General features: G+C 37.1%; 1 protein-coding gene across 5 annotated transcripts; it reads left to right on the forward strand.

Moving 5' to 3' along the window:
* The first annotated feature begins 7,716 nt into the window (after positions 1-7,716).
* Positions 7,717-11,841, forward strand: LOC105455158 (phosphorylase b kinase gamma catalytic chain, skeletal muscle/heart isoform). Of its 5 annotated transcripts, XM_011698254.1 has the most exons (10): positions 7,742-7,771; positions 7,864-8,292; positions 8,615-8,784; positions 8,911-9,195; positions 9,262-9,352; positions 9,594-9,730; positions 9,827-9,924; positions 10,463-10,546; positions 11,173-11,331; positions 11,571-11,841. In XM_011698254.1, the coding sequence occupies exons 2-10, from the start codon at positions 8,201-8,203 to the stop codon at positions 11,703-11,705; spliced, it is 1,251 nt and encodes a 416-aa protein (XP_011696556.1). In that variant the 5' UTR covers positions 7,742-7,771; positions 7,864-8,200; the 3' UTR covers positions 11,706-11,841. The 5 variants fall into 5 exon arrangements, with proteins under 5 accessions (XP_011696559.1, XP_011696557.1, XP_011696553.1 ...); XM_011698251.1 differs by having other exon boundaries at positions 7,723-8,292; XM_011698256.1 differs by lacking the exons at positions 7,742-7,771; positions 7,864-8,292 and adding an exon at positions 8,395-8,441.
* The last annotated feature ends 4,770 nt before the right edge of the window (positions 11,842-16,611 follow it).

The following is a 16,611-nucleotide window of genomic DNA, read 5'->3' on the forward strand; positions in this document are numbered from 1 at the left end:
AGCATACCCTCTTCGTCCCTTTCGACGTTTGCCCCTCCCTGAAGCGAGAACGCTTATAGCAACCTCCTCGTCCGACTAGATCGCTTCAAGGGGCTTCCCCTCCTCGCGAAGACGTGTCGTCTAACTCCATTGCACCCTTCGTAATCATTTCTTAACAATAGCTTCTTATCCTATATCGTTTTTTTTCTTATTGAAAAATGACAGCTTTGCTTATATTTATCACATTGTATCATTTTTTGGATGACGTGACTCGATTATCTAATGTGCATTTGAATTTTGCTCGTCAATTACTTTAAAAGTAGTTATTTGAAGTGGTGTACATGCAAATTATTTGACACATATGAACAAATAAAGTAAGAATAATGATCTATAAAAATGGAAATTATTCGACCTTTGGAATTATATACAGTAACGTTAATATTTTCGACTGTTTATTCGAAGTCGCATTTCCTTAAAATTAAAAAGTGTACGTCTCCGTAAATCTATAATGATGCAGTAAAAAAACAAAAATCTAAGCGATTTTCGTAGCGGTAACCCGATATTACGTTTACGATTTCGCTATCTAATATCGCAGGTAACGCGAAACTCGCTTGTCGGCGCCTCGCGTAGTTTTGCGTCGTATTAAAGCTCCCGATTCCTCGTTGTACTTAAATTATAATCTCAAGTATCATATTTTTTTTCTTGTGTTACATATTGAAATAAATTAATTCTTTCGTACTTGTTTGATAAAATAGATCGAGGAGACCAAAGACGCCTTTCTTTATACTTTATTAATAAACATATTGTTCGATCTATGTTAATGTTATGTGTCATCTATCGATATGTGTTATCTACGCTATAATATGTATTGTATGACAGTTGATTTCTATGATTATTAATCCACAAAAATCGAAAAGAAAATCTTGAATATATTTTACAGCTTTATGCTACGAATACAATACACAATGCAATCGTGACATGCGAAAAAAAAACTATTTCTTTATGAGCAGCACAAAAAAAGAATTTCTTCAAGACCAAACAAATTTTTCCATCATAAAATTATGTAACGAAATTCTATCACAAATTATAAATCATTTAAAGTGCATGTAACGTAAGCAAGCAGTGACTTAAGAATATTCGATCGATAAGAATCGATTTCTCGATAAATTTGATCTGAAATAATATACGATCGTCTCTCTCTCTCTCTTTCTCTCTCTCTCTCTCTCTCTCTCTCTCTCTCTCTCTCTCTTTCTCTCTTTCTATCGATCGGTTCGCGTTCAGCATTGCCATCGTGACAAGTAACGAAATAATTTTTTCAATAGTAATAACTGTATCAGATGTATAAAAAATTCAATATACAAAAAACAATGCGATAAAATTGCGCTTAATGCTATTTAGATTCTCATCGATTTATGTCCCCCCTCCCCCCCAAATGATTCTAATCGTTTTTCAAACATTTCAATTTTAAACGATATTGTATAAAAAAGTAAATGTTACTAAATACTTAAATGTGTTGCATTTATATAAGTAGTTTCAAAATTACTTATTTATATAATTGTCAGCAGGAAGCAGTAAATGATTTTTTTTAAACAGAAATCACGTTCACGAATATGTAATTTAAGAACGGTCACATGAAGAGGTCGTTAAGTGTGTTTGACTCTATTGCATTTTTCAAAATATCATTACGTATTAGAGTGTAAAAGTTCGAGAACTTTGTTTCTTGGTGAACATTTTTTTCATGATTTTATTTAGATAATTTTATTCAAGTGATTTAATAATGACATGCTATCATTCTTTTTAACTGCGATAACAAAATAGAAGCAATACACATTTCGTTTGGTTAAACAACGTTATAAATGATAACAATTGCAATGTAAAGTGTCAACACGTGGAGTATCTCAACGCGTCTTATTATCATCCATTTAATCTTAATAAGCAAAATGTTGGCAGTATATTAACTTGTTTGTCAGCAGATTCGAGCAAAATACATACTACTAACCATTCAGATCATGAGAAGACTTCAATTTCTTCTTTCAAATATTTGTTCTATAAAAAAAAATCTCTTTATATAACTTAAAAATGGAACAGGAAACAATTCACTTTAAAAAAAAAGTATTTAGAAAAATGTATAATTTAATGTATAATTTAAAAAGTTTGTGTTTTAATTTATTTCAAGTGTGCATCCTCCTTTTTAAGTCAGACGATTTAAAAGCGTGTGGAGCCCTAAAATATATACAAGGATGTTCCCTCGAGATTCCAAGAAGATTGAGAAATATATGGAAATATAACAATGAATAAAAGTACATCCGTTGCACAGTACCTTCCGTTGGAGCAAACGATTGACATTGTCAGGACAAAAATACAAGGGTCGTTTACCTGATCTTCAGCGCCTTAAGCCGATAGAATGATGTTAGAAGGACTGCTATAGAAATATGAATAGAATAGTATTGAATTGAATTTCTATCGCGAGACTTCCCAAACTATTCAACTTTACTAAACTGTTCGATCGATCGGACTATTCAACTCTACCAGACTATTCGAAAGACTTCATATGCCGACATCGATACGCATTTCTATGCACCGGTTTTGTTATGCTCAATGTCGTAAATCATTGCCTTGTCGATAGATACAGATAGATAGGTGGAGGCTCGTTATATGGTAACAAATGTCGCAGGACTATTCATAAATCATGGGGTCTACACGCGCGATAATATTAGCAAATGATCTCGGTCTTCCACCTTTCCTTCAATCCAAATGTCAAGTACAAATGTGCTCACGCTCGTTCAAAGAACGGCATTATATGCACCGCCATGTGCGTTTACCTTGGAAATGTCAGAATATATGGTATATAGGTATCTACCGATGAATGTAACCTTGCTTGCGGTATTTCTTCCTTACAATCAAACCTTGGATCCATGGAAGAACATTACAAGCGCAGATATTAATTTGCAAAGCAACGTATATAAATTCCTATTTATATTTTGTTTTTTTGCTGAAAAAATTAAAATATTACACGCATATCTGTAGCTTGGAGTATTTGTTCAAAGAAATATTCATTAATTTTTTAATTTGATCATTTTTTAGATGTACAGAATTTATATTATCAATTAATTTTGTTATCGGCAAATTAGTTTTATTATTTATTCTAAGTCTATATTTTGAAAAAGAAGGGGAATAATTTCTATTTATAGACTAGAAAAATATATTATCAACACGAAAGTTTAATTTTTAAGCAATTTTAATCAATATTACGTTTCAAAATCATTTAGAGAAATTACATAATTTCATTTTATTTAACTCCATTTCACGAAAACCATATGTCTCTTCCTTTTTTCGAATAATATTTAGTGCTACAAGAAACATGCTCTTATTTCTATTTAAATTTATCCATGGTCGTAACAGCGGGCCGAAATAACTATAGCGCCTGCGCTTAAATGTTGGAATGTAACACAAATCTCGTGTGCTTTGCAATTAGATTGGTATCATCCGAGTGTATCAAATCTGTGTACATATTTGCATGGAAGATTTGTGACCGTTATAATGATTCGTGTTGTCGTATCCATGGTTAAACTTAGCGCGAGAAAAAAAAAGACTGTGTCGAAATTTGTAATTCTCTCAAAGGAACGACTGATTACGCTGTCGCCACTAATACTCAGGTATACACACGCGCAGGTGTACACACGTAGTTGATGAGAACACATCTAATCCGAACAGCAAGGTCCTTTAAGTCTTCTTATACCGAGAAACGACCAGACTCCCCACGGGAGCCCTCTTAGCCTGGGAGTACAATCCGCATCAAAAATATCCAACGTTCTAATGTTGTTAAACTATTGCAGAGCTCCTAGATCTTGAAAAAAAATTTGCACAGTATGGTTTGCACTTATACATTAGAATAGGTCATGTCAAAGATCATATTTTTTTCGTTTTTTGTTGTCGATAATTTTGTCGATAGTTAAATGTACCTACTTAGGTACATTTAACATTAGTGCTGTACGTAAAACAGATTTTACAAAATCTTTGTTCCAAATTTTATCAGTAGAATGCTAGTGGAAATAGGCTTTGGATATGTTAACAGAATATGACGGCAGATCGACTGTAGAAAGCGAGCGGAATCAGTCATTTAATTCATAGCCATTTAAATAATACATTCCATTTAAATAGTTACGAAATGACAGACTCTGCTCGATTGAGAAGATAGTGGACACGTGAACTAGTCGTTAAAAAGTAATAATGGACGATCACTTATACCAAATTGTATTTGTTATGCATATTTGTTCAAATATGTATATCTGTGTTACATTTAGCAAATGCTACGATATTACATTACATTATTTCTCAATTACAATTTAATCTACTGCCTTCGGTCAAAAGAAGAAAGTTCAATACAGTAGTATTTTTCTCGCTCTCGTGTTTCTTCGTCCGCGAATATCCTATCTAATTTTTATTGTGCAGAACATCAAATATATGGAAAAGTATAGTACAAAAACACGCACATTCCTGTCCAAAATTGTGGTTGTAACAATAGATGCGCGTGTTTATCTCTTAGTTTGTAATATGAATCTCACATATGTTTGGCATAAAGAATGTAACAGAAAGAAGAAAGAGTTTGTCAAAGTGACAGATAGCCACAAAAAAAAGGAAAGATAGAAAAAACAAAGAGGCAAATAAATTGTAATTTTTTTCAATGATTATATAATGTGAATAATATTTATTTACATGCAGACTATAAATATGAAATGAATTTTAAAAATAAATAAAACAATTATATATTTTTTCAGGATTTCTCAAATTTAGTTTACGTTTTTCAGAATACGCGACGCAATGTACCTATAATATGTATATTCACAAAAAATTTCTTAGTAAAATAAAAAAAAAATAAAAATAAAAGGTTGTAAAATTTCGTGGAATTATTCGTCTTAATTTCTTTACGCAGTGTACATTTATTCTAGCATTTGGTTTTACATTACCGCCGATAAGAAATCACCGTCCACTGCGGTGACGCGGCGGAAAACGGCAAGATTAGCGACGGCGCTATTGGATCTGAGAGCAAGAATGTAAAATGAGAGCTTCATCTTGCCCTCCCATAGAGATCCTGTCGGTATATAAGGTACAGTAAGCTGAGTAGGGTCGATAAGTGTCGTTGTAATTTTCCATCATCATAAATCAGCGGCAACTCCTTGTTCTTAACTTCCCGCAATATTCAACATCGGTTCGTTGCCTTCGTTTTTCTTACTGTCGCATGCTTTACTAATAACGCACACGTGATTCACATTCGCACACATCATAATATGTAACATTTATTAACACATAGCAATAAACTGCCTCGACGCAGTTTCAAACGTGCAAGAGATCGAATGTCGTCCGCATGACGAAGAGGAAGGACGTTTTTGCCATCGCATTTAAAATGATAATTCTTACGAGCAAGCGAGTACTTGGTCATGAGAAGATAAAACGTTTTCTTCGTATATATTGCTTCACTGCGTCAATAAAGCCATTAAAAAATAAATACCGCAATAAATTCTTAAAATGTTAAAAAAATTTTTTAAAATGTGACGTTTATATCAGAAGAACTTCTGTTTTTGATTGCTAAGAATCAAATTGCGATTAACTTATTAAGCAATATCTGTACCATTTTATTAATAGAGAGAGAATAATTAATTTTTTATTCGAGCAAATCACACTTTTATGAAGGAGTCTCGCAGACAATGAAGTACTCTTTTACAAGATTATGTTTAGAACTAAACTCATTAATAAATGGCATTATGGTTGAAAAGTCATGTATTTTATTTATTGCATTAGATCTTATTATTCTTTTACAAGAAAAAATCGCCTTAACTTTCAGATTCTGTAAATGTATTATTTGATAGATATACAAGCGCATGCACTTCATAGATTTTTCCGTCATGTGCGAAAATTGCCGCGTCACTCAATTATCATAAATGCTTGCGTAAAGAAAATGATAATTACTGTACAGTATGAAATATTTGCTAGTCATTTTGTTACATATTTTCTTCATTTTTGTCTTATAATTTTTTATATTCTTTTATTTGTTAATATTCTCCCATTTCTTTGCCCGTGTATAAATCACGTCCGTTTTTTTATAATATAAAATATGTAAATGCGACTTCTGTTTAAACTTGTTCATGGCCTAGATGCAAGCCTTAGATGTATTAAATAATTCGAAATGCGTGTGCGATGAAACTATCAGAGTACATGACACATAAATCTTTATTCCAATGCAAAATCAGTTCGACAGCATTTAATGCCTATTCATAAACCTATAGATTAGTTTTGTTATTCATGAGATACGCATTCATTTCAATGCAAATTAACTTTTTCTAGTCGCAAAAAAAGTATGCCGGTTCTCTAAACTGATATCGCAATTTCTAACAATGAAGGAGAGTTAAAAATAATAAAACTATTATTATAAAAAATTATTTTTTAACAACTTTATCAAATTGTATTTTTTAAATCAATTTAATAATTGTACGTTATTATACGGTATGCGATGAGATAATTCGCTATTGTGTTCTCAAACCTTTTCGCATAAATTCCATGTGAGACTTCCCATTCTCCTCGTTATTTCGCGCGGCCGCGGCAGGATTAATGTCACGTGGCACTTGTAGTTCGTTCGCAATCTGGTTTTTAGATGCTGCGGCTACGAAACGTCTCCTCTACCGAGCTACCTACAAGACGACCGACTGTGTTTCGAGTGGAAATTTCCAATGGAAGTTGGCATGCCGCGCACACGGCGCAACCGTACAGTCAACCATAAAAGCAAATACTTTCCCATTGCCTCGTTTATTTAAAATGGTTGTCACGACGCTTTCTCTATTGAGTCCACGACAAAGTTATCATGTCAAAAATATGCACCCATGTCTTCGTTATTGTTTTCTTTTCCTTTGTTTTTTTTCCGCTGTAGCTATAGCTTATTGTGCTGTTACCATCTTAAGGATAATGAAAACAGTTATTATTGTTAATCAATCATCTTATTGTAAAAGCATAAAACTTGGTATGAAAAATAATAAAACATATTTTTAAATTGTCATATTAAAAATTTCCAAATATTTCTTTCTCTTTTTGATGATATATATTAATAACGTTAATTCTCCGAATGTGATTTAATTAATAAATTGTACTGTCATAATTTTACTTTAATTTTACAAATAATCTTGTATAAAAAGATAAACTTTCAAATTATAATATACAATATGTCAATATAGTTTTATAAATAATTTGACATGTTTCATCACGACATTGTTGTAATTATATAAGTTGTGCCAAGAGAGAGAGTGATGTGTTTTCTTATATCTACGAGACTATTTATAAATAATGAATGAAATGGCGTACATCTGTTTTTACACGGATTTGAATACTATATACATATACATATATATCGCATTACACCATTGCTATTTTTATAACCACGAAAATGTTATCAATTGATGACCAAATAATTTGTTTTGACAAAGAATACGTTTTTGAAAAAATGTAAAGCTTCCTATTTCGCGAGTTGATAGCAATCTAGTTGTGCGAAATTAAAGTCTTAATATATTTATCACATATTTACCAATATATTTTCAGTGAATATATGTTTTACCGATAATAGATTACGAACTTTGTCAGTAAGATACCAGGAGAGTCAGAAGACACCAAGTGTTAAAAGTAGATGTAGAGGACAGCACTGAAAAAATATCGTCTTTCTACGCTCCCTTTAATTTTAATTAGAATTAGGAGAATTAAATGCCTTGTCTCCGTAGTGCAATGGTGCAATGCGCTAGATACACATAGTGTAAAGAAAGAAAAATAAGAGTAAACTCTCTTTCTGAGAACAAAAAAGACAACCGCTTAAATTAATTCTTTTTCCTTTCTTTCTATGAGCAGAGGGATCCTCTCTGGCTACGAGCTGCATGGATGAATCGGACTGTTGGTAATTTCATGTAAAACAGCCTTCAGAATGCGGAGTATAATGCGGGGCTGTTTATAGCCGTGTGCGACGAGCAGCGACGAGCTCTCTTGGTGAAGTTACACGAATATGACAGTGCCGTCGCGTGACAAAAACTCCGCTGGTACTTGGTAGTATGTCCGGATTGCTCGGACCGTGTTAGATCTCTCTCGGGAGTGTGTATTATTCTCGACGCGAGTGCACCATTGAGATTCGCGTGAAGGAGTGCGGCGTGTCTCTTATGAGCGACGTAGCGAACGGCACGCGACGCGAATCATGGCGAAGGATGAAGGAGACGACGTGCTGCCGGACAAGGACGCGGCGAAGGGATTTTACGCCAAGTACGAGCCCAAGGAGATCCTGGGAAGGTGCGTGCGTCACTCCGCGTTTCACCCGTTTTCTAATACTTGTTATTAATTATCGACTCGCGCTTGCGTTAGTAACGCAAACTTGTGTTAGCAACTACTCTCTCCCATTCCATTTTTTTATGCATCTTCGCGTGGCCCCAACGAGCGTGGTAAATACGACGATAATACACGATCATCCTTCAAGTTGACGATAACATTACATAATTAAAACAAATTTCGACACAATTTTGACAACATTTTTCGTACAGACATCGTGAATTGAACATCGTTGATGTTGAATTTGGTAGATTTTGGGATTAATTTTCGCAAATGTCTATTTCAGAGGAATATCTTCCACTGTGAGAAGATGCATAGAGAAGGAGACAGGAATAGAGTATGCGGCTAAAATTATAGACATCAGCAACGAAACTAATGAGGATGGGCATACTATGAAGGATGCCACGCTACAAGAAGTTCAAATACTTCGTAGAGTGGCTGGACATTCGTACATCAGTAAGTTTCATATTTTACTCCACTTTAGAGATTGCAAAAATTGTGTAAAACATGTTTATTTATTTTAAAACAAACACAGCTGTATAAAACAATCATAGTTATTTTCTTCCTTTTTTTTACTTTCAGTTGAATTGCATGATGTATTTGAATCTAGTACATTTATATTCTTAATTTTTGAATTGTGCAAGAATGGAGAGTTGTTTGATTATCTCACGTCGGTTGTGACACTTTCTGAAAAGAAGACGCGTTATATTATGAGACAAGTATTTGAAGGGGTCCAACATATACATAACCAAGGAATAGTGCACAGAGATTTAAAACCTGAGAATATATTACTTGACGATAATTTGAATGTAAAGATAACAGACTTTGGATTTGCCAAAATATTAAAGCATGGAGAAAAATTGGAAGGTCTGTATAATTTTTTTTTATATGTATGCCAAGTTTAGGTGAGTAAATTTTTCATGTATTTTACAGATCTTTGCGGTACACCTGGCTACCTGGCACCAGAAGTATTAAAGTGTAACATGTTCGAGAATACAGAAGGTTATGGATTTGAAGTTGATATGTAAGATTTTTTCAGAGTTGTACGAAAAATGTACATGCACACACGTGCATGACGCACAGTGGCTTAGCATAAAAAATTAATAAGCATTATGAACACATGCATAATTCTATGGAATATATTAATAATTCTATATAATGCCATGTGCACGTGTATATGTGCATGAGTTGACTTTTAAATATGAATTAATTTCTTGCGAAATACATTACCTCTATATTTTCCATTTTTGTTTATGATGTAACAGATGGGCTTGTGGCGTGATTATGTTTACACTATTAGTTGGCTGCCCTCCATTTTGGCATCGGAAACAAATGGTTATGCTTAGAAACATAATGGAGGGAAACTATTCATTCACTTCTCCCGAATGGGCTGACATAACAGGTAGAAATTGTGTGATCAATAAAAATTATATTTCATAGAAATGATAAATTTTTAGAAAATAAAATATCAATATATGTTTTATAATGTATGATTTAGAGGCTCCAAAAGATTTAATAAGGAAGTTGCTGGTTGTTGATCCTAAGAGAAGAATTTCTATAAAGGATGCGCTAGAACATTCATTCTTTCACACTGTTGTAAGTACTTGATACTAAACATATCATAGAAAATACCCTTATTTTTATAACTTCCAATTTAAAATAAAAAATATGTAAAAGCCTTTTTAAATAACTAATACATATTTTATGCACACTATATTCGACTGCAAAATTCCGATATCTTGCCATTAATTTGTTTTGCTTTATTTCTACTCTCTCACTATTCACATTTCAAAATATATTTACACTCACTTAGATACAGGATATTCTAGAAGGGATTTCTTTTTTTTTCTGGGACATCCTGTATATTAAAGGTATCTTTATATGTACCTAAGAATAATAACACGCACAGCAAGAAGCAGGGCAAATGCACATGCAAAATATTTAATATTTTATATTGTGCTGTAATGATACAAATACGGGATTTATGGACAAGTTGAAATTAATTTTTTGTGTACTCTATTTATTGTTTTTTATTGTTTTTATTTTAAATAAAATATTTTTTTGAAACAAGTAAAATTGTTGTTTAATAGATTATAAAGATATAATTATAAAGTTCAAGTTATTAATCTTACAGCTGTGGGATCAAGACATCGCTCCTCTAAAACGTTCTCTGTCTTCTAACTCGCGACGTCTGAGTAGGATATCTCAATTAGCTTTGGTAATTAATTTACTTTTCTTTTTATTTTGTCCGCGGTAGCAATTTTTATTAATTACTACTATTATTGTAAAATTTTTACTGATTATCGTTATTTTTGTAACAACCTAACCTAACATTATTTTATTTTAGTCGCTATCATTGGTTATATTAAAATTATATTAAATAAGATTGGAAACAATATTAATAATTTGATTATTATTAATGTTGAAAACATTTAGAATTTGAAAATCAATTGAGAATGGCAATTAATCTACAAATACAATATTCTAATTAATTGAGCTTGTGCGCTTGTACTCATATATATATATATATATATATATACATGTAATTATTTGAATATATTTATTGCACCTTACACAAGAATTTACTAATATATGTAAGAATTTACTAATAACATTGAGAACGTATATTCGAATATGTGTTCGTTGATATTAACACTTTCATAGGGTGTCAGGCGTTGTATTGAATTGTATTGTAATAGAGACTTTCTCTTTCATTACATTTAGTGTATAATAATGATAGTGTTTTTTCTTAACATGTATAATATAAATGTTAATTTAAAAAGCTTATTTTTTGCTGAATAATTAGTGCATTTTTATCAGTGCATTTGTTTATTTGTTGCACAGGAGTTGAAGGCGAAATCGTTCAATGCAAGAAAGAGATTTCAATTGGCAATTATTTGTGTGAGAGCTGTTATTCGTATTAAACGGCTTCATATCACGCCTGAACCACTTTCGACACAAGTAGCTTGTATCGATCCATATAGAATAAAAATTCTGCGAAAGGTAAATTCTTCTACATGATAAAAAAGTTTAGTCATATCATGACAAAATAATAAGTTAAGTGCGCAAAACGCGTATAATAAGTATGAAGAAAAATATTGTAGAGTTTTGTGATGATATGATATTTATATAAATTCAAAGCCTTCTAATTATTATTCTAACAATAAGATTGAGTACATATGATGAAAATTAATGAAGTATGAATAAGGCCATTTGCTAAGATTCTTGATAATTGTTTTCAGGTAATTGATGGCTGCGCGTTTCGTGTCTATGGACATTGGGTAAAAAAGGGAGAGGGTCAGAATCGCGCAGCACTTTTTGAAAATACACCAAAGACAGAATTAAAGCATCTATATGTTAGTAATTTAAGTAGATAACTATTACAGTTTTAGTTAAATTTTACTGGTTTCGGAATCTCGATGGTCCTAACGAAATATTTCCCAGACAGATGTAATTGTAAAATATTCACAAGAGAAATTTTTTCTGAGATTAAAGTAAAATGGTTAAATAATACTCGAACTGATCAGATTTTTACTGAAATTTACATTGTAAAATCGTTTGTAATGTTTTAATTTTAATACAATTAATATATTGATTGAAACTAAGAAAGAATAATAAAAAAATTCCTAAAAATTTCTAAATTCAAAGTCAGAGAATGTAGAATTTTCTGATATTTTTTAAAATTACACGTTTTACAATGTAACAATATACATATGTCACTACCACATATTAAAATGTGGTAGAATTATTTTGTTAAAAATTATTTAAATCTTTGTTGTCTCTTCAAAACAAAATAATATATTTGATTATAAAAAAAGATGTATGTATAAATAGCTATATTTTGTGACATATATAATATAGAATATATAAATAATATTAACATGTTTTATTTTTGCAGAATGTAAAAATATTTCAGACTAGTGCTATATGCTATATATAGTATATATGTAAAGATACTCGTTTTCAGAAATCCATTCAGAGATTCTTTTCTAGATTAATTTCTATTAGAGAATATAATACTTCATGTAAAATCTAGTCACAATTTTTGTACAAATAAACTTGTCTTAAAGCATTATTGTAAAGATTGATATATTTCTGTGTAAAAAATTAGTATACAAAAATCAAACAAAATTTATTTAATGTAGATAAAATACTTTAAGTATTTCAATACAAATATTTAATCCCGTGTTTAAAAAAATCAATTTAATTAATAGTTTTCGAATTTGCTTTATGAGAAATTATTTCAACAACATTGTCATCATGTCACTTTTGTATCATTTGTATCCCTTAATTTATCTTTGATTATCTATAAAGTCTATTCTTTGAACTATACCATGTCATATTTTCGGTACACTTAAATAAAATATATAATTAGACGTCAGAGACAAAAAAAGTAGAGATGAAAAGTATAAAAAATTTAGGTATAAAAGCCTGTATTTCTTATATATTTGCATTTGTTCTGACTGGTCAATTTTTTTAAAAATTGAATAAGGTCATAGGCCATAAATTAATAAGCGTCTATTCGCGAAAAAATGAAGGGAAAAAACTGACAAGATTATGTTTCTAATAGCCACAGTCACCGCGATCACCTCGAAGCGGTCGCAAGCGGAGCGGACAGCGGTTGCAGCTCGCAGCCTCTCGCGAGTCTCGTCTCGCCGCTCGGCGCTCGCGACCTCGTGGCAACTCGTGGGCGCGTGGCGCGCGCGCGCACTGGCGAAAGTAAACAATAGAGCGTAGCTCCGTCCGGTGGAGGTGGTGGCAGAGCGGGCGCAGAGCGGCGCGGCGTGCACACTGCACGATAGTGGCACGGCACGGGACGGCACGGCAGACGAGACGAGACGAGTGTAAAAGCGGCAACAGTGCGCGCATTCGCGCTCGCGCGGCGTCGATCCATGTGACAGAGAAGGAACGTAACAAAAGGTGGCGGAGGGTGACGCCGCTGCCGCTGCCGCGCCGCGAGCCGCGATCGGAGCGCGAGTGTTTGCCCGGGCGAGCCGGGTGTCGGGTGTACGTCCGTACGTCGCGTTCTCTCGCGGTATCGCGTACGTGCCTGAACGCTCGTACGCCTCCGTCGTCGCGCAACGTGCAGGAAGGAAAGACGCGCGACGTTCCGCACGGCGCGGCGCGTCGTCGCGTTCACGGCGAATTAAACGCGCGACGCTAGAGAAACGGCTCGGTCGGCTGATGGACGGATAGCGCGTGGGCTTCAACGAACGAGTGTCGAGATACAACATCATGACGACGGCGACGGTGACGACGACGGCGGCGGCGACGACGACGACGACGACGATGACCGATCGACGAAGCGAGTGAACGACTCTCCAAAGCGGCGGCAGGCGCTCCGCTTCGCGATCCGCGATACTTGTCTCACACGCCCAGCGGGATTGCTGCGTCACATGGGCCGCGTTCATTCGTCGATACAGCCGGGTGACGTCACGAGCCGCGCGACGATTGGCCCGTGCCACGGTGCCCGGACACGTGAATCGTGGCCGAGCAAGCATGGCAGTTTGATGCGCAGTGGTTTTCAGCACTTGTAAAATGCCACCGCCACGCGCCAGATCGATCAGGTTATAACCCGCGTTTCGCCGCGCGCTCCGAAACGGTCGGCTCGTCGCGCGGTCGCGCTTGCGATCGGCGGGCATTTCTCTCGCGTCGACTCGCCGTTTGCCGTCGTCGGCCGCCTTGCAGAATCCCGATCCTGATCAGATTCAGGGGACCACGCGCGCGCTGACAAGATCGCCGATCGTTCTCGACACACAGGAGTGAGTTTGAGCGGCGGGGACTCGAGAGGACGAACGACACGATTCGCGCTGTAGTGTTGTACCTGCCCAGTGTGGTGTGTGTGTGTGCGCGCGCGCGGGTGTGTGCGCGCGTGTGTGTCACGGGAACGTGCTCAGGGCACAACGTGTTTCAAGCTGTAAGTTTTGGCGGAGGTACAACCCTTCCTATCTCTTTTCTTTCTATCTCTATTTATCTCTGACTATACCTTTCTCTCTTGCTCGAACCACCACGCCCGTTTGAGAGAAAGAGCAAAGAGGGACGGGGCGGGAGCAGGCGGGCGCGCGCGAGAGAAAGAGACAGCGAGAAAGATAGATGGAGAGAGTGTGAGCGAGCGAGAGAGCGGGAGGGAGGGAAAGAGAAAGCGTAGGAGGGAGCGAGAGGGTGACAGAGCGCGAGCGCGGGCGAGCCTCGGCGAACCATTATCTCCGTTACTAGCGCCTATTTAATTAACATGTGTATAGAGATGGTTGCGTGGCGTGTTGTCCGTGCCATAATAGAGCGAGCCAATGGCGCGACGTCCAGCCGGTAACGTCACGGACCGCGAGCGTCGCGATTGGTCGGCGTTGCATGCGTCGTCGACCGTTCTAACGTGCGTGTCGCTTTGTCAATTTTTGGAGCTCGCCGCGACACGTTCCTTCAAAGTTTTCGCAAAGGCACGCGCTGTTCGAGTTCCGCACGTCTCGTTTGCCACTGACAGCGACGATGGTGACGACGTCGAGAACGGCACCTCCGCCGCCGTTGCTGCTGTAGCTAATCATCGCGAATCATTCCGTCGCGCCACGCCGCGTCGCCCTGCTCCGCTCCGCTCCGCTCCGCTCTGCTCTTCGTTCCGTACCGCGCGTCCGCTCCCTCCACTATTTTCACATGCCAACCCCGCGCGTCTCCCGCGGAGAATGCGAGCGCGACCGCGCGTCGCCGACGTCGTCCGCTTTCGCGATTCCGTCCGCCAAGGTATACCTGGGCTTTCAAGTCGGCACTAAAATCTTCATTTTACTCCGACTTTTCTACTTGTTCGATTTACGTACGTTTTTTGGGAGTCATCGCGATACGCGCAATTTGCCTCTCTTTCTCTCATTCTTATATCTATTTGGTACTTTATGCAGCAATGTTTTTTTCGTCTCGTCGATGTCTGCCGCAGTGTCGTTTTTATTGTTCGCAAGAGACATAAATTTCCCTTCTCTTTTCTTTTAATTTTCTTTTTCGTGACAAAAATTATGATTTTTTTTCTTTACGCCAATACGATACAACGCGTGCATTCTCGTGACCGTTTTCGAGCACGCAAACGCCACGTAACGAGACGCCACTGCTGGTCTCCCCTTTCTTTTTTTCACCACGCACGTTCGAGCGGCGCGCGGCGGGGCAACAAGGCGATCCGCGAGAGCGCCGCTATGTTTGCACGATCCCGTGAATTGTCGATTTCCGATCGTACACGTCATTCTAGAAGTGTGCCTCTATTCGGTCGAATTATAAAATGAAATCGCGTATAAATTTAGGCAGTTACCGTGAGATAGAAAGATCGAATAACGAACCGTGCAAATCTGTTTGGGGTAAGAGAAAGAAACAGGTATTACATTCGAGATTATATGCTTCGCATAATATTTTGGTAATTTATTGGAAATCGATGCGCTTGAAAAACGATCTTTCAAGCGTCCAATCTATGTCGATTTCGCGAATGCAGCCATCTCGGAACATCCTCGCCTTTTCGAGCAGTCTGCTTGATTCTCGGATTTCTCGGTTCCAGCGCGAGCTTGGGCTACGTGCTGTCGTTCTGCGCTGCAGGAAAAAGATCCGCGACGCGCCTGCGCGGCGCGCTCCGTCTGATGCGCTGTTGCAAGAGCAGCGTGAGTGGGTGGCCGGGGGTGGGGAATGGAAAGGCTTCCCGCGCGACTGCGTTACGTCACGCGTGTACGTCACGTGACGTGTACGTCGTAGACACACCGGTCGTGTGTGAGCCGTGTCCGCGATGTCCACGACACTCTCTAGATAAGCCCGATAACGCTATCCAATTCGGCGAGCTCTAAACAAAAGTTTCAAGTAAATCGCGCCTCTCCTATTTATTTTCCTCTTCTGGCGTCAAAGTGACAGCTACATGACGGTAATCTCTTTCTCTCCTATGTTATTCGCTACCTCGCTCCGAAGAGTTATCACGCTCCGACTGCTCCGACTGAACTGAATTTAATAGATTATACTTCATAGAGAAGGCTTTTAAATATCATTGAAAAAAAAATGATTACTTTCATCTGATACTGTCCGATATAAGACATATACATGTATAAGTAATGCATGTTTATTAACGACTCGTTTTCTTTCCGCAGTTCGTCATACGCGGCGGGCAGCAGCGGCAGCAGCGAAGGAGGGGGGGCGAGGGCAGGGGACCGGGACTGCCGGGAGTCGGGCTCGCGACTTGCTCTTGCTCCTGCCGATTCATCGCCGGCGTCCGGAACCAACGGCGGCTGCGGCTGCGGCGTCGGTGTCTGTGGCTGCCGCGACGCCGGCGGTTCG

Source organism: Wasmannia auropunctata, unplaced genomic scaffold, assembly GCF_000956235.1.
Source record: "Wasmannia auropunctata unplaced genomic scaffold, wasmannia.A_1.0 LD335921.1, whole genome shotgun sequence".
NCBI classification, from domain to species: Eukaryota; Metazoa; Arthropoda; class Insecta; order Hymenoptera; family Formicidae; genus Wasmannia; species Wasmannia auropunctata.

Coding starts and splice junctions, on each gene's coding strand:
- LOC105455158 (XM_011698251.1), top strand. CDS start 8,201: ATGGCGAAGGATGAAGGAGACGACGTGCTGCCGGACAAGGACGCGGCG. Junction 8,293..8,614: donor CCCAAGGAGATCCTGGGAAG/GTGCGTGCGTCA, acceptor TGTCTATTTCAG/AGGAATATCTTCCACTGTGA. Junction 8,785..8,910: donor GGCTGGACATTCGTACATCA/GTAAGTTTCATA, acceptor TTTTACTTTCAG/TTGAATTGCATGATGTATTT.